The sequence below is a fragment of the Salmo salar genome, chromosome 07 (genome assembly GCF_965601325.2).
Source record: "Salmo salar chromosome 07, fSalSal1, whole genome shotgun sequence".
Lineage (NCBI taxonomy): Eukaryota > Metazoa > Chordata > Actinopteri > Salmoniformes > Salmonidae > Salmo > Salmo salar.
In genome coordinates, this window is record NC_138297.1 from 21,705,943 (window position 1) to 21,724,836 (window position 18,894).

The 18,894-nt window shown below is 42.0% G+C and overlaps 1 protein-coding gene across 6 annotated transcripts in view; it reads right to left on the reverse strand.

The window, feature by feature from the left end:
* LOC106608788 (multiple PDZ domain protein) overlaps positions 1-18,894 on the reverse strand; it is a 64,217-nt gene that overhangs the window by 14,043 nt on the left and 31,280 nt on the right. For 5 of the 6 annotated variants that reach the window (XM_045721683.1, XM_014206933.3, XM_014206932.3 and 2 more), the window contains 12 exons: positions 16,772-16,813; positions 14,636-14,731; positions 14,346-14,441; positions 13,438-13,615; positions 13,205-13,315; positions 10,074-10,157; positions 7,025-7,078; positions 4,716-4,872; positions 2,871-3,067; positions 2,472-2,563; positions 1,401-1,476; positions 1,115-1,195 (listed from right to left, as the gene is read on the reverse strand). In XM_045721683.1, coding sequence (XP_045577639.1) covers positions 1,115-1,195; positions 1,401-1,476; positions 2,472-2,563; positions 2,871-3,067; positions 4,716-4,872; positions 7,025-7,078; positions 10,074-10,157; positions 13,205-13,315; positions 13,438-13,615; positions 14,346-14,441; positions 14,636-14,731; positions 16,772-16,813 — 1,264 coding nt within the window. The remainder of the gene's footprint in view (positions 1-1,114; positions 1,196-1,400; positions 1,477-2,471; positions 2,564-2,870; positions 3,068-4,715; positions 4,873-7,024; positions 7,079-10,073; positions 10,158-13,204; positions 13,316-13,437; positions 13,616-14,345; positions 14,442-14,635; positions 14,732-16,771; positions 16,814-18,894) is intronic. The other variant, XM_014206934.3, reaches the window with a different exon arrangement.

Sequence of the window (18,894 nt, forward strand, 5' to 3'; positions counted from 1 at the left end):
ACAGGTTTGTTTTGTAAATTGTGAGGCATTTTGGAACATTATGGTTCTACCACCATCAAAGACTCTAAAGAAACGGGGAGGTACCATCTGAACTTGACTAATACGAAACACTTGTTTACATTTTCCGTTGCAAAATGTTTTGGTGCGATGTGCCGTAATGAACACTATCCAGCTTCACTCACTCTCGCTCTTTTGTTCCTGGAGAGCGAGAGGAAGGAACAGGGAAGTATGTGTCTGGTATGTGCCCATACCAGATGTTACCTTCATACCTTGATCCTCTAATAGACCATGTGGATAGACAGCTAGGCTGAGACTCCCATCCAGGTGTTTGGCTTGTCAAAATACGCATTAAATTAGAATAGGTTCACATCCCCCTCTCTCATTCTTTCTTTCTCTCTCTTTGTCTGTCTATCCTGCTCTTTCTCAGTTCCTAGAGTAGATTTCTGTCGTCCCTCGATCATTTGCTTCCTCCTCTCTCTGTCTCTCTAATAACAGACTATCCAATTAGAATGGGCCCATTTTCTCCCCTCTCTCATTCTCTCTCTCTTTTAGCAGCCTATTAAACTAGAATAGGCTATTTCGACCCCCCTCCCTCTCTCTCTCTCACTGTGGTTCTCTCTACTTCCCTTTGTTTTATGACCTCATCAATAAAACCTTTTCCTGAAAAGGTCTGAGGTTATGTAACTCATAGCAGCACGGGAGCTTCTCCAGGTAACATATAGCAGAGCAGCACGGGAGCATCTCCAGGTAACATATAGCAGAGCAGCAAAGGGGGAATCTCCAGGTAACATATAGCAGAGCAGCACGGGAGCTTCTCCAGGTAACATATAGCAGAGCAGCACGGGAGCTTCTCCAGGTAAAATATAGCAGAGCAGCACGGGAGCTTCTCCAGGTAACATATAGCAGAGCTGCACGGGAGCTTCTCCAGGTAACATATAGCAGAGCAGCACGGGAGCTTCTCCAGGTAACATATAGCAGAGCAGCACGGGAGATTCTCCAGGTAACATATAGCAGAGCAGCACGGGAGCTTCTCCAGGTAACATATAGCAGTGCAGCACGGGAGCTTCTCCAGGTAACATATAGCAGAGCAGCATGGGAGGTTTGAGTGTCTCACCTTCAGCAGAATGACGTGCTGCACATATTTGACCATGTCGACATCGATCGCCGAGGGTGCAATGGAAGAACATGTTTCCAGCTGTGAGAAAATAAATAATAAAGAGATTGAAAGAGTAGAATATATGAGTGTATTTCCAGTCATTGAGCTGCTTCACACTGTAAGGTCTTTTATATGCATGTGTGTATGCATGTGGCGTGTGTGTGTCAGTGTGCATGCCCGCATGTGTGTGTATGTACTATGCCTTTGTGTGCACATGCCTGCATGTGTGTGTGTGTGTGTTTACCTCTGTCTGGGGCTCCAGTGTGTCTCCATGCTCCCTCACTGGTCCCACAGCCATCTGGTTGAGAGCATCTGTGTTCCTGCCCACCAGTCATAACTCAGAGTAAATCACCAATCAGAGTAAATCACACCCAGCTTTCTGCCTGTCTGATACTTATAGCTCATATGAATCACCGAGCCTGTGTCCCAAATGGCACCCCTTCGCCTATACAGCGCACTACTTTTTGTCTTAAATTGTTGGACATTAAAAAATTATGGACATTTGTTCCAAAGTATTCCTACTCATAATAGAGATATATGTGACCGTATGAAATGATTATGTTTAAATCAAATAGTCTATCTGCTTGGGCTTCTTGCGGTCAATTTGCAGTTGACTAATTATTTGTAAATGTGTTCCGGCCCCCTGACCATCCGCTCAAGAAAAAAAATCGGCCCGCGGCTGAATCTAGTTGATGATCCCTGATGTAGGGAATATTGTGTCAATTGGGACGCAGACTGAGTCTGTAAACCACACAAGTCTAATTGAGGCTATCAGTTCAGTTAAGTAGTGTGTGTTCCCGCCCGTGAGTCGAGAATCCCTTATTTTGGTCTGATTCATTTGGGCCTGTCTATGTGTGATAACTAGCTGGGTTTTCACGGATCCTGACTGATAGTAACACAGGTAATAGAAGAAGACATCTTGGGAGTATTGAGATGCCCCTTGTGTCTTCTCTGATATCAGTTTACATCAGTCCTTTGTAACACCACAGCTCCCTCTACTGGGCTTTATATGGTGACGCATTAGACTTGAACTAGTCCTTTGGTATTGAAGGGGTTCAGCTACAACAGTGTTTTCCAACTCCAGTCCTCCACTACCCCCAACAGCAAACACCTGAATCAGCTTGTTGAGGGCTTGATGATTGGTTGACAAGTTGAATCAGGTGAGTTTGTCCCAGGCTACAACAGAAATGTGTATGGTTGGAGGTACCGGACGACTGGAGTTGGGAAACACTGAGCTACAGTATCTATACATTGTTGTCCCTGTTAACACTTGGTAGATAAGGGATATATGTCCCTGTTTCTTCAAATACACCACCTGATGAAAATGATCTTGACCTTCGATGGGGCGCTTTTAATGATGGAGGAGGCATTCTGGTGACTCCGCCCATACAGAATCTGCCCGTTGATCTGACAGGGTGCAGAAATGTACTTATTACTACTGTCTTTCATAGCACTTTATTCAATTGAATTCGATGCAATGCTATTCAACTCAGCAACTGTCACTAATTTTGCTTGCTTCCTGCAAACCTCAGATAATATCGTCGAGACTAAAACTCAACGCAGATCTCAAATCAGAGAGGAAAATCTAAATCAAGTCATATTTGTCTGATTCAGACCATACAACATAGTAATACCCACTGGGCATCAACTCCTGGTTAAGAAGCACCAGTCTAAAGCATCTGTGACCACTAAGTTACTAATCCAAGCCCCTCACCTCCAACAGTTCATCCCCGACCACAACGCGACCATCTTTGCCGGCGGCTCCACTGGGGTCGATCCCGACCACAAACACGCTCATGCGGGAGCGGTCACGGTTGCCAGCCAGGCTAAGGCCCAGGCCGGTCTTCCCCTTCTCCAGCTCAATCATGTGCAGAAGCCCTGGGAGGCTGCCGTACCTCTGACTGATGTTCTCTGTAGAGAACAGTTGATAGAATGAAACGGGTTGAAACACTGACAAATCATACTGATGGACGTGAATACAGTGGCGGGCTTGACTACAACCTGTGTGTGTTATATAATTATAATTCACATGTGAAATGATTAAATAGAGCCACATACAGCTATAATGGATAGATTTCTATGTATTTTATAGTATAGCTTTAAGCTGGATTTAAGCTGGCTTTTCTTGACTTGCTACACTCACAACCCGAACATAGGAAGAATGTGACAGAGAAGTCATGAATGGGAATCAAACAAATGGGTTCTAAGCGCAAGGATCACATCAAATGCAAAGTCATAATCAATACAACATCTCACAAGAGTCAAATTCTTCTATTACACTCCCTGGCTGACAGGCCTCTCTCTCTCTATCTCTCATCTATGTTGTTCTGGGCTGTATGCCTAAATGCTCTTGTACTAATCTCCCTGACTCACCACTCCAGTCTCCACCTCATCAACCGGATCACCAGAGGACACACACACACACCAGGGGCCCAGGAGGGACTATACTGCCTGTAATCAGAAGAGCCCGAGGCCCCATCCAGAAACAACCCCTTTCCCTAACCCCGAGGCTAGGGGTATTCAACTGTTACCCTACGAGGTCCGGAGCCTGCTGCTTTTCTGTTCTACCTGATAAATAATTGCACCCACCTGGTGTCGCAGGTCTAAATCAGTGCCTGATTAGAGGGGAAGAATGAAAGAAAACACAGTGGGACTGGCTTTGAGGTCCAGAGTTGAGTTTGAAGGCCCTAAGCACTTCATTTTGTAGAACTAGGTATAATATATAATATAATATCACTGTGCTAGTCTAGCTCACTTGCCTTGGGATCCTAGTAGCAAACTTACATTGAACTCCATTCCACATCAAGTAACTCATGCAAGCACATTATGGAACAGAGGGGACTGTGAAGAGAAATCTGTTGTAAATGTAATGTAATGTTGTTTTTTATTGTATATAACTGGCTTAATTGTGCTGGACCCTGGGAAGAGTAGCTGCTGCCTTGGCAGTAACTAATGGGCATCCATAATAAATACAAATAAAAATACTTAGCTCTTGAAGTGGACTGAAATTGGTGTCGGTACAAATTTTGGGTATACTGGTGTGTTCCGGCCCAATTCAAGCACTGGCAAGACTATGATTGCAATGTGGAGGCCCTCTAGTGGCCACTAGGTGCTAGCAAAATGGGAGCAGGCAAGCCAAGAGGGAACTGTCTGAATCCATTGCATAGTCTAGAAACAAACCCTACTGCCTACCCACTGTGCAGTGGATCTTTGTATAAATCTGAAAGGAGTATAAATGTGGTAGTAGCTGCCCCCTTAAGAATTTGTTGGACTTTCCCCTATAAAATCTATCCAGTTCTCCACAAGTGCCTTGGGAGTAGGAGCAAGGGGTTGGATCTCTGGACTGGGTCCATGGGCTTATTCATTGTGTAATGATCCCTAATAGCAATGTGAGAACCCAGAAAACATAACTTGGTTAGCCAACTTCGGTCCTTTCATTAAGGAGGCAGTTGCCCTTAATGGTCAGTTTTGCCCCCCCCCCCCCCCCTCCATAATGGCCATGGTTAGGATTAAGAGGAAGGCAAACTGTTCCTAGATCTGTTCATAGAGTCACACTCACTCCATCTGTAGTCAAACGTATCCTCCTCTTCCGTCTGGGACGGTCTGTCGGGAATCTCTGTCAGAGTATCCGTGTCTGTCTCTCCAACGTGGGGAACCACAGGAAGAGAGAGGTGAGGGGTGGTGGACGATGTCTTTCCCGCTTCCCGCTTTGGCGGCTGCCACATCCAGAAGTATCGGGAAAATAGATTTGTTGTGTGGCAAAAAGGCAGATAACAATCGCTTAGTTTCAACATAGCAGGTTTAGCTGACTACAACCTAAAGCTGTATTGTTAAATTCAGTCGGTAAAGTAAGTTTTAGTCACTCGTGTGCAGGTGGACACTTGAAAATAATATTACCCTACTTTTTAGGGATGTTTTTTTTGTTTATATGCCTTACCAAGGAATGCTTGCTGTAAGCAAAGTCATAAGCAGTGTATTTCTAGATTACTTGAATATTCAAGACTGAGTTTAATAACAAATGTTCCTTACTGATAGAATTCAATCCAACCATTGTATATAAATATACCCTCGTAAAACTGACCATCCTACCGATCCTCGACTTCAGCGATGTCATTTACAAAATAGCCTCCAACACTCTACTCAGCAAATTGGATGTAGTCTATCACAGTGCCATCCGTTTTGTCACCAAAGCCCCATATACTACCCACCACTGCGACCTGTATGTTCTCGTTGGCTGGCCCTCGCTTCATATTCGTCACCAAACCCACTGGCTCCAGGTCATCTATAAGTCTTTAATAGGTAAAGCCCCGCCTTATCTCAGCTCACTGGTCACCATAGCAGCACCCACCCGTAGCACGCGCTCCAGCAGGTATATTTCACTGGTCACCCCCAAAGCCAACTCCTCCCTTGGCCGCCTTTCCTTCCAGTTCTCTGCTGCCAATGACTGGAACGAACTGCAAAAATCACTGAAGCTGGAGACTTAAATCTCCTTAACTAACTTTATGCATCAGCTGTCAGAGCAGTTTACCGATCATTGCACCTGTACATAGCCCATCTGTATATAGCCCACCCAACTACCTCATATTGTTTTAGTTTTTTTCTTCTCCTTTGCACCCCAGTATCTCTACTTGCACATTCATCTTCTGCACATCTATCACTCCAGTGTTTAATTGCTAAATTGTAATTATTTCGCCACTATGGCCTGTTTATTGCCTTAACTCCCTAATCTTACTACATTTGCACACACTGTATATAGACTTTTCTATTGAAAAGTGTTCTATTTCTTTTCTATTTTCTATTATTGAGTGTACGTTTGTTTATCCCATGTGTAACTCTGCGTTGTTTGTGTTGAACTGCTTTGCTTTATCTTGACCAGGTCGCAGTTGTAATTGAGAACTTATTCTCAACTGGCCTACCTGGTTAAATAAAGGTGAAATAAATTAAAATGAAATAAAAAATCTGATAATGGATACAAGGCAAACATTGGATTATTTTGATCAATTTAGTTAAATTCAAATGCATTTTGATTCCGAATCAAACCATTGCATATTTTGGGGATGAATTTGGCTATTTCAATTTCCACATTTTGCAAAACGATGCAAAATTCAGACATTTGTATCGATGCTATCTGTAAACAACAAAAGGCAAAAAAGAAAAAGGGATTCAAACAGGTTTAGTGGAAAGATGCTCGGACAGCATGTATGCATGTAAGGGCTGTCCAGTATGTGTCTCCACATATATTCCATAACACAACCGTACGAGCATACATGGAAATAGAAGGTGAAAAGCACGACAACACAAAGACCCACAAACCTTAAACGGAGTAGGAGTAAAAGGGTTAGTTGGGGAGAGGCGTAGGAATAGTCTACTGTGACACTCAACCTCCTACAAAGAACAGAGAATAGTCAGTGACTTTCTAGGACAGCATCATAGTGAAACTAAAGGCAGAAACTTCACTCCACTGCTATGATGGAGAGTATGAGTGAAGTGCTAGGTCTACTAAAAATCCTAATTTTATAAGATAAATATGATTCATTATTGCGGACAAAAACTGGATAACTGAACGGTCATGTGTATGCGATCACACATTCACTCGTTGTGATGAGACCTGAACTTTAAAAGTATGATGAATAAAAAAATGTTTCCCAAAGCCCTGCGGAAATTTGGTTTGAGACTTCTACGACAATACAACGTCAAGTTACAGGCATTACCTAAGTTTAAAAGACCGTCGCCCAAACACTTTCAAATACAGTACTTGAGCAGTGCTTTGTAGGCTTGCTCCAAGCTAAATCCAGAGCACCTCAAGTATTTGAAAGTATTTAACATATGTATTTGACGCAGGTTTGAAGGTTGCATAGAGACACTAACCTTGTCACTATTGCTCCGCGCCACTCTCTCCTCATTGGTGTCCGTGGTTGAGGACTGTTATGTACAAGAGGGACAGAGACATGAAAAACAAACCATTAGGCATTGTCATCAAATTACATATCAGCAAAGGCTGAACTTACAACAGTGAGACATCATACTGTATTTCAATTGGTGAGGCTTGCATGGGAAATGTCTAAAATGTACAGAATGTACATTCAGTAAAGTAAAAGAATCCATATACACTACCGGTCAATGTTTAAGAAAACCTACTCATTCAAGGGTTTTTCTTTATCTTTTACTATTTTCTACATTGTATAATAATAGTGAAGACATCAAAACTATGAAATAACACATATGGAATCATGTAGTAACCAAAAAAAGTATTAAACATGAAATATATTTTCATTTGTTTTAGATTCTTCAAGTAGCCACCCTTTGCCTTGATGGCAACTTTGCACACGCTTGGCATTCTCTCAACCAGCTTCATGAGGTAGTCACCTGGAATGCATTTCAATTAAAAGGTGTGCCTTCTTAAAAGTTAATTTGTGGAATTTCTTTCCGTCTTACTGCGTTTGAGCCAATCAGCTGTGTTGTGACAAGGTAGGAGTGGTATGCAGAAGATAGCCCTATTTGGTAAAAGACCAAGTCCATATCATGGCAAGATCAGCTCAAATAAGCAAAGAGAAATGACAGTCCATCATTACTTTAAGACATGAAGGTCAGTCAATACGGAAAATGTCAAGAACTTCAAACGTTTCTCCATGTGCAGTCGCAAAAACCATCAAGCCCTATGATGAAACTGGCTCTCATGAGGACCGTAACAGGAATGGAAGACCCAGAGTTACCTCTGCGGCAGAGGATAAGTTCATTAAAGTTACCAGCCTCAGAAATTGCAGCCCAAATAAATGCTTCACAGAGTTCAAGTAACAGACGCATCTCAACATCAACTGTTCAGAGGAGACTGTGTGAATCAGGCTTTCATGGTGGAATTGCTGCAAAGAAACCTCTACTAAAGGACACCAATAAGAAATAGAGACTTGCTTGGGCCAGGAAACACGAGCAATGGACATTAGACCAGTGGAAATTAGTCCTTTGGTCTGGAGTCCAAATTGGAGATTTTTGGTTCCAACAGCCGTGTCCTTGTGAGACATGGTGTGGGTGAACGGATGATCTCTGCATGTGTATTTCCCACCGTAAAGCATGGTGTGGGGTGCTTTGCTGGTGACACTGTCTGTGATTTATTTAGAATTCAAGGCACACTTAACCAGCATTGCTAACACAGAATTCTGCAGCATACGACTTCCCATCTGGTTTGGGCTTAGTGGAACTATCATTTGTTTTTCAACAGGACAATGACCCAACACACCTCCGGGCTGTGTAAGGGCTATTTTACCAAGAAGGAGAGTGATGGAATGCTGCATCAGATGACCTGGCCTCCACAATCCCCCGACCTCAACCAAACTGAGATGGTTTGGGATGAGTCAGACCGCAGACAGAAGGAAAAGCAGCCAACAAGTGCTCAGCATATGTGGGAACTCCTTCAAGATTGTTGGAAAAGCATTCCAGGTGAAGCTGGTTGACAGAATGCCAAGAGTGTGCAAAGCTGTCATCAAGGCAAAGGGTGGCTATTTGAATAATCTCAAATATAAAATATATTTTTATTTGTTTAACACTTTTTTGGCTACTACATGATTCCATATGTGTTATTTCGTAGTTTTGATGTCTTCACTATTATTCTACAATGTAGAAAATATTAAAAAAAGAAGAAAAACCCTTGAATGAGTAGGTGTTCTAAAACTTTTGACCGGTAGTGTATATTAAAAACTTTTGTTTGAATATAACAAAAAAAGTAGCCTGAGCAAAATATCAGTGTTTTTTTTCTTCATGAGTTGTGATTGTATAAGCTTGGCTACACCAGAGTATTGATTGGCCTTTGTCAGAGTAGTTACTGTATACGTTACACATAGGGAAAACTAAAATGATGCGGCCAGTGAGGTAGGCAGCCCGGTAATCGATATTCCACCCAGGCCTGACCACCTCTCAACCAGGAGCTGACTTAATATATTTTGCCTGCCAGCCAGAAACCACAACAGCAACATGGCAGTGAACCTTGTGGTTTGGGGTACTGAACATATTGGCTATTGTGTTCTTTTAGCTTTTCCTGTTCCTTGATTCTTTCTCAGTTCACAAAACTTTATGAGCTGGAATCCCAGGCAGGCACAATCTATTCCTGGACTCAAAGTCACTTTCAATGGTTATTTTCCAATGAGCATGCTTTTGAGTTCATTAGTAGAATTAATCTGGGTCTGAGAAACTGGGCTAAAACTAAACTATTTTACACTGAGAGAGTATATTATACACTGTAGGATTGACCACCCAGAAGCAGACCTTGAGCAGCAAAAGGAGGAAAAAGCAATCAGTGTAAATGAAGTAAGATTGGGCACTGACAAAATTCTTTATCAAAGGCTGTCATGGAAAGAAGAGAATTTGGAGGCTCAAAAGTTGAAACACCAAGAAAATGTAGGCTCAATAGTAAAAACACCTCTGTAGTTATTCAAATGATTCCAAAAATAAGTTACTGGTAATAAATGTCCTCGAGGAGACCAGTTTTTTAAAGAAAATCAAAGTTGAGCTCTTTCTTAGAAGCCAAACAACAAATGTTTCTGAGAATCCTCAAGGGTGCTTTTGGATTATTCACTAGTGACAGAGAAGTGTAGAAGGCCATAAAGGGGAAACTGCTAGGAAGCATCATTACGATCTGTAGGTGGGCCCCAATGGCACCATCTAAAAGGGAAAGAGCAATACAGACCTGCCCATAGCAGTTAACCTTTGCAGCATATAACATTTACCCTGGATGCAACCCGATTCCAATTTTTTATTGGGTATTTTTTTTGGCACACACATACATACAGTAGTCTATAAGCAAGTCTGTGAAAACTTCTGAATGGAGAGATAAAGCAACATAGACTCCACTGACATGCAAAGAAAAAGAGGAAGAAAGATAAAAATAAACCCGAGAGAGAGAGAGAGGGAGAGAGAGAGAGATTACCTGGCACATGTGATGAGGCAAGCGTTTTAAAGCGGTGCTGTACTCTATGACTGGTGATGAAGTGGGGCTATAGCGGGACTTGGGCTGAGGAAGAGGTGCATGCTGGACTGGTTAGTGGAAGGTTGCGGAAAAGGTCTGTAAAGCTTTAACCATGCATGCAAATTGATGATTGTGAGTCGTATGTCAATATACACAATATATTCAATTTATTAGGTATACCACCCCGTTCACGAAAATGGTTTGCTCTTACAGACAGTGAGTCACTTGGCCGTGGCTAACTATATAAAGCAGGCAGACAGGCATTCAGTTACTGTTTGATTGAATGTTACAATGGGAAAAACGAGTGACCTAAGTGACTTTGAGCGTGGTATGATCATAGGTGGCAGGCGCGACAGTTCGAGTATCTCAGAAACGGCCGGCCTCCTGGGCTTTTCACGCACGACAGTGTCTCGGGTTTACCGAGAAAAACAGGCAAATAACGGTGCAGTACAGCAGTGCTGCGCAGAACGGCATCTTGGAATGCACAACTCATCTTTCCATATCACGGATGGGCTATTGCAGCAGACAAAAGTGGCTCCATTTGGCATACGACAACACTGGACAATTGAGGAGTGCAAAAACATTGCCTGCTCCAATGAATCCCGGTTCCTGTTGCGTCATGCTGATGTCAGAGTCAGGGTTTGGCGTAAGCAGCATGATTCCATGGCCCCATCCTTCCTGGTGTGAACGGTACAGGCAGGTGGCGGTGGTGTGATGGTGTGGGGAATGTTTTCCTGGCACATGTTAGGTCCCTAGATACTAATTGAGCAACATTTGAACGCCACACCATGTAGAATCCATGCCCCGAATAATTCAGGATGTTCTGGAGGCAAAGATGGGTCCGACCCGGTACTAATAATCTGGCCACTGAGTGTATGTCAGCTATTGCAAACCTTGCAGCAATTCCAGTAGGATATTAGTTAGTCATGCTAATGTTGCTTTCAAACTAATCAAGATGATGCTGCACATTTTTTGGGGGTCATTTTAAGTTTCTGTTGAACTTTTAATTAAATGGATCCTGACAAGGAATCTGTCAATTCATTGAATATAAGAAAAAGCCTTTCTCCCACTTCAAATTATTATTATTTGACAACGCTGGTCATTTATGAACATTTGAACATCTAGGCCATGTGCTGTTATAATCTCCACCCGGCACAGCCAGAAGAGGACTGGCCACCCCTCATAGCCTGGTTCCTCTCTAGGTTTCTTCCTAGGTTTTGGCCTTTCTAGGGAGTTTTTCCTAGCCACCGTGCTTCTACACCTGCATTGCTTGCTGTTTGGGGTTTTAGGCTGGGTTTCTGTACAGCACTTTGAGATATCAGCTGATGTAAGAAGGGCTATATAAATACATTTGATTTGATTTGAAATCCGTCCTCTCACAAAGCGCACTCTTGGGTGTGAAAGCGCCCTAATAGCCAGTCATGCTTTTGAAGCCATGTCACAGATATAGATACTGTAGCTACTGTAGTCTTTGTTGGATACAGGATGGTTGTCACGTCCTGACCAGTGAAAAGGGTCATTTTGCCATAGTAGAATGGTCAGGACGTGGCAGGGGGGTTATTTTGTGTGTTTTGGGGTTGGTTTGTTTCTAGGGGAATTTGTTCTAGTTTTCTGTTTCTATGTTTCATTTTCCATGTGTGGCCGAGTATGGTTTCCAGTCAGAGGCAGGTGTCTTTCGTTGTCTCTGATTGGAAGCCATACTTAGGCAGCCTGTTTTCCTTTGGGTTTTGTGGGTGGTTGCTTTCTGTTTAGTGTGTGAGTATACCTGACAGAACTGTTTGGCTGTCGTTTTTTTTTCTTTGTGAAGTGCGTTCATTCAAAATAAAAGATGAGCACTCAACACGCTGCGCCTTGGTCTGTTCACTACGACGCCTGTGACAATGGATAAGTAGCTTTTAGAATGGGATAATTAATGGTGAGATTAGGAAATCTCTGTCAACAAAACAAAGGAGATGATCGTGGACTTCAGGAAACAGCAGAGGGAGCACCCTGCTATCCACATTGAAGGGACAGCAGTGGAGAAGGTGGAAAGTTTTAAGTTCCTAGGCGTACACATCACAGACAAACTGAAATGGTCCACCCACACAGAAAGTGTGGTGAAGAAGGCGCAACACCGCCTCTGAAACCTCAGGAGGCTGAAGATATTTGGCATGTCACCCAAAACCCTGACAAACTCTTACAGATGCCAATCAAGAGCATCCTGTCGGGCTGTATCACAGAGGGTGGTGCATCCTGTCGGGCTCAACCGCAAAGCTCTCCAGAGGGTGGTGCGGTCTGCACAACGCATCACCGGGGGTAAACTACCTGCCGTCCATGACACCTACAGCACCAGATGTCACAGGAAGGCCAAAAAGATCATCAAGGACATCAACCACCCGAGCCACTGGCTGTTCACACCGCTACCATCCAGAAGGCGAGGTCAGTACAGGTGCATCAAAGCTGGGACCGAGAGACTGAAAAACAGCTTCTATCTCAAGGCCATCAGACTGCTAAACAGCAATCACTAACTCAGAGAGGCTGCTGCCTACATTGAGACACAATCACTGGCCACTTTAATAAATTGATCACTAGTCACTTTATACAATGCCACTCTAAATAATGCCACTTTAATAATATCTTACATTGCTCATATCACATGTACTGTATATACTTTATTTTATACCATCTATTGTACCTTGCCTATGCCGCTCGGCCATCGCTCATCCATATACTTACATGTACATATTCTCATTCACCCCTTCAGATTTGTGTGTATTAGGTTGTTGTTGGGGAATTATTAGATTACTTTTTAGATATTACTGCACTGTTGGAACTAGAAGCACAAGCATTTCGCTACACTCGCATTATAATCTGCTAACCATGTGTATGTAACAAATAAAATTTGATTTGATTTTAATTTGAAATTAAGTATTATTGTTGAAAGACATTAGCCACATAGCCAGCATGCGAACACAGGGAGCTAGGAACACTTAGTTAGAATGCTATGACAGTAAGCTAGCATCCTAACACAGGGAGCTAGGACAACTTAGCTAGCATGCTATCCCAGTAAGCTAGCATGTTAGCAGGCTAACACAAGGAGCTAGAGTGCTCACCCTGGGCCTGTGGACGATACTCTGGACCAGGAACACTACAGGGTTTCCTGCCCTGCGGATGGCCTCCACAGCCTGCTCGTGACTGGCATCACTCAGGTCCACACCGTCCACCTGATACATTCCAAAGAAACAAACAAGTAATTCATAGGTTATTACTGTGCGATTACCATTTCGCCATGTTAAAGTAAATGCATGCTAATCTCTATAGTGTGAAATAATATTGATTGGTATACCTCAACAATCCTATCTCCAGTCTTCAGGGTTCCATTGCGGCCGGCGGGGCTGTCCTCCATGATATGTTTGATGAAGATGCCCCGCATCACCTCGCCGTTGCTAAGGCGACTGCCCATCCCTCTGCCCCCCACAATGCTGATGCCAAGGGACTTGCCCGCTTCTCTTTTGAGCTCCACCCTGAGCGAGGCAACACACATTGTAAAATATATTTTTAAAAGGTACTGTATTGTGCCACTTCTTAGGACAAGATTGGGGTTGTTATAATTTCATTTATTTGCAAACAAAGTAAAAATAAGAAGTGACATTGAATGAGGAAATGGGTTGTGTAAAAATCTCACATATTGAATACAAATTCAGGGAAGTACAACATTACAGAAGGTTCAACAATTGAGAATGGAAATGATTGGGGCATTGTGGCAGGTCGGTAAATTAGGTAGACTGGATATGATTCTCAGTCATTTAGATTAGGGAACTGTGTCAGTTCTGCAAATTGGCTACATTTCTATCTGTGACATTCTAAACGTTGTAGCTCATTGAGTTAGCCTCAGCTATCAATAACCCTACTTCTGGAGTGCTACAGTGTTTGCTGATTTTCTTATAGATATATATGCAGGCTCTAGCTCAGTTCTAAAGCGGTTTAACTAATGCTTGCTGTCCAAACACTGTTTATTACTTATTTACCCAATAAGCTTTGCTTCCTTAACAATACAGTTGGAAAGAGGGTACACCCCCCCCATCTTTGCTATTATCACTGCTTAACCCACAGGACGTCGCACCCAGTTGACTACTTTAAAATAGTGAAAGCCTTCAATGGCGCTGCCCATGCTAAAACAGGCTTTGTGCCAAGGGCATGTTGTTTGTTCAACTCTATGTTCTGGTCCAAGCCAAAGTCCAACTTCCTACTCACTTCATAGGCTGGTTCCAGTTACTGAAGGTGGCGGTCTGTAGCTCGCTCTCCTCTCCCTCTCCATCCTCCCGCTCAGGAAGTTCTGGGATTCCTCTCCTGCAAAGAGACAAACAACTGTAAACCTGGTGGTTTGTTCATCGACTTGTTTTGTCTGGAGTTAAACAAAATAATGTTGTGAAAGCCGGTCTATGCTGGAAAACAAAAGCATATATGTTTACTTAAGGCATCGTTATGAAAACACTTTCTATAAATGTATTGCTTCTATAAAGTCGAATGAAGTTTGAGCTTACTTTGGGGCCGGAGGTGCATCAGAGCAGACGTCATCTTTAGGCTGCTCCAGGCTAGTCTTGTACTCCTCCAGATACTCCACAGGGACATAGGTAATGCTGAGAACACACACGCCAATGAGCCTCAGCACTCCTCCTAACAACAACCTGACCAAGATTTGTCATCATCACTGCAAATACCCCCAAAATATATAACCTACCCATTAACATATGACACGGGAGTTCAACCTTGTGTGCAAGCATGTCAGAATTCATCACCAGGAATTACATGATTGGTTAACAAAGCATTAAAGTGGAAGTGCCTGCATTCATATGCAACCCGATGTCAGAATGAGCCTTTTTACAAAACAGCCTTTTATTTATTCACCGACGTCTAATTTACATTGTTCTCCTCCCCGTCCAATTTACCTCTGCGGCCCAAGATTGCAGGAGGGGAAGGAATGAACTCCGTAAATTTCTCCGGCAATGCATTCTGCCTATCACGAGCACAAGGTGAGCCGTCAATGGATTGAGTGTGGGAATTCTTTCCAAAATAATGTCATTGAGTTTTGAAGGGAACATCAATTGGAACACCAATTCTTAATTTACTGAAACAGTAGAGAACGTTCCAAACTATTAAGAATCGAATGAAAGGGAGTAAAAAAGCGCATAAGTCCACTTTGGTAAGCCCAGTTTCAAGCAAGTAATCATCAGTAGTTGATTCTAAAGCACACACACACACACACACACACACACACACACACACACACACACACACACACACACACACACACACACACACACACACACACATTTGAGTGAAGATGACAGATCTAACAATGATGGAATGACTCATACTTCAACATTAGGACATGCAGACACTGAGGTGCTTGAATCCCTGTTCATTCAAACAGCAATTCAAATGCCTCCAGAAACAGATGAAGGAAGAAATAAGTGAATTACTGTGTGATGGGTTGGATACAGCACAAACGAAAAAAGTGCAAAATCAATCGTTATCACCCCACACAAATGGACCTGCATGCCCAGTAGTCAAAGAGAGGCATGTCAATGAAGTGTTAAGGATGAAGTGTTAAAAACCCATGGTTAGTGGTGCAGTCCAGTGAGAGACTTATCCAGATACATTGACTGTGTGTTGGGACTGCGGTCAATGTGCTGTATGTAGCCTATACGATTATCTAATCTAGTGAACTGTAATCTCCACAGATGTGCACATTATTTGATTATTAACGAGTACGAGGTAACAGTGCATTTAGCTAAGAAATCTGTTCTGTTTGATCCATGAGAAAGCAAAAAAAATGGACTGTTCAAAGGTTCGTGTACGGTTGATATACACTATGGTTGATTTACACTATGGTTGATTTACACTATGGTTGATTTACACTATGGTTGATTTAAACTATGGTTGATTTACACTATGGTTGATTTAAACTATGGTTGATATACAGTATGGTTGATATACACTATGGTTGATTTACACTATGGTTGATTTACACTATGGTTGATTTACACTATGGTTGATTTAAACTATGGTTGATTTAAACTATGGTTGATTTACAGTATGGTTGATTTAAACTATGGTTGATTTAAACTATGGTTGATATACAGTATGGTTGATTTAAACTATGGTTGATTTAAACTATGGTTGATTTATAGTATGGTTGATTTAAACTATGGTTGATTTAAACTATGGTTGATTTAAACTATGGTTGATTTACACTATGGTTGATTTAAACTATGGTTGATTTACACTATGGTTGATTTAAACTATGGTTGATTTACACTATGGTTGATTTAAACTATGGTTGATATATAGTATGGTTGATTTAAACTATGGTTGATTTAAACTATGGTTGATTTACACTATGGTTGATTTAAACTATGGTTGATTTACACTATGGTTGATTTACACTATGGTTGATATACAGTATGGTTGATATACAGTATGGTTGATTTTCAGTATGGTTGATTTTCAGTATGGTTGATTTTCAGTATGTGTTGTAACGTCTAGATCTGGATAAAACTCCCTTCCACAGACAGGTGATGAGACTCGGGTGCAGAAGTGAGAAAATGTGGACAGAGAGGAAACAAAGTGGTAGATTTGGTTGCAGACCCGTCAGCGTGGGAGTTAGCGGTACTCACACATAAAAGGGGCACAGATCGTCCTCTGGGGCACAAGCAGATCTAGAAGGTGAAGAGGATGTTATGCACCGTGGCTAACATACTGGAATGTACTGACATGTTTAGCGTTAAGTAAGCAAGACTTGAGATACCGAAAATGATGGTGCCCCAGACTTTAATGTAGCATCCCTCGAATGCATGGAGAGAATACAATTTAGGAATGTAAAAGGCCTTAGTGAGTTGTTCAAATTTCACCATTGAGCGTCTGTGCTAGGAGTCCAAACGCTGTAGGAAGCTTTTCCATATGACTGGAAGTCCTAACCTTCATCTAGCCTACAGTATTCAATTGGTTGTGTTCATCAGAAATGTATGTATGGTAGACTATATGCTATCATGCTTTGGATGGCACAACCTTTAAGGGATATTAAGGTGCTCTCTATGACTCACAACACTGGATGACAATGACATTTCCCACTATCGATGATAAGAACCTGGGTAAAAGAAAACTGTGAGCTCCTTAACACAATTTCTACTACATTATAATGTTTACTGCATGGTTCATTAACAGGTGTTGTTAATTTGCAGTTGTTAATTTATTATGTTTGCTTATTTATTTGTTTATTTGGATCTCCATTAGCTTTTGCAGAAGCAGCAGCTACTCTTCCTGTGGTCCACAAAAAACCCAAAGCCCAAGTAACATAACACTGGTACACTGACAGAAAAGTCACACCAGTTTGTGAGGTATGTGCATTAGGTATCTCAATTCAGTTCAATTAAATGTGTATTTGGATGGTTTGGTAAAACAGTTAGCGGTTGTGTGGGAGATGTAAAAGGAGAAGTGGAAACAAACTGTTTCTACGAGAGATGCAGAACAAATAGCCTTAATGGGATCATTGGGAGCAATTTACCCAAATGCCATACACTACAAAGCCTCACTTGATCATAACTGTACACATAAGCTACAGAAAAGCAAACAAATCATTCAGAAAACAAAAAATAAAAGGACCATATTTGATCAAGACGCGTTTATTTAGTGTGATGTCAGGTGACATTTATCTGACTCTATAGTGGGGTGTCTATGTACAGCACCAGTCAAACATTTGGACACACCTACTCATTCAAGGGTTTTTCATTATTTTTACTATTTTCTACATTGTAGAATAATAGTGAAGACATCAAAACTATGAATTAAGACATATGGAATCATGTTGTAAACAAAAAAAGTGTTAAACAAATCAAAATATTACTTATATTTGAGAATCTTCAAAGTAGCCACCCTTTGCCTTGATGACAGCTTTCCACACTCTTGGCATTCTCTCATGAGGTAGTCACCTGGAATGCATTTCAATTAACAGGTGTGCCTTGTTAAAAGTTATTTTGTGGAATTTCTTTCCTTCTTAATGCGTTTCAGCCAATCAGCTGTGTTGTGACAAGGTAGGGGTGGTATACAGAAGATAGCTCTATTTGAAAAAAAATAACAAGTTCATATTATGGCAAGAACAGTTGAAATAAGCAAATACTTTAAGACATGAAGGTCAGTCAATTTGGAAAATTTGAAGAACTTTTAAAGTTTTTTCGAGCGCAGTCGCAAAAACCAGCAAGCGCTATGATGAAACTGGCTCTCATGAGGACCACCACAGGAAAGGAATACCCAGAGTTACATCTGCTGCAGAGGATAAGTTTGTTCGAGTTAACTGCACCTCCGATTGCAGCCCAAATAAATGCTTCACAGAGTTCAAGTAACAGACACATCTCAAAATCCACTGTTCAGAGGAAACTACGTGAATCAGGCCTTCATGGTGGAATTGCTGCAAAGAAACCACTACTAAAGGACACCAATAAGAAGAAGAGACTTGCTTGGGCCAAGAAACACGAGCAATAGACATTAGACCAGAGGAAATCTGCCCTTTCGTCTGATGAGTCCAAATGTGAGATTTTTGATTCCAACCGCTGTCTTTGTGAGACGCAGTGTAGGTGAACGAATGATCTCCGCATGTAAGGTTCCCACCGTGAAGCATGGAGGAGGAGGTGTTTGGTGCTTTGCTGGCGACACTGTCAGTGATACATTTTTAATTCAAGGCACACTTAACCAGCATGGCTACCACAGCATTCTGCAGCGATACGCCATCCCATCTGGTTTGCAC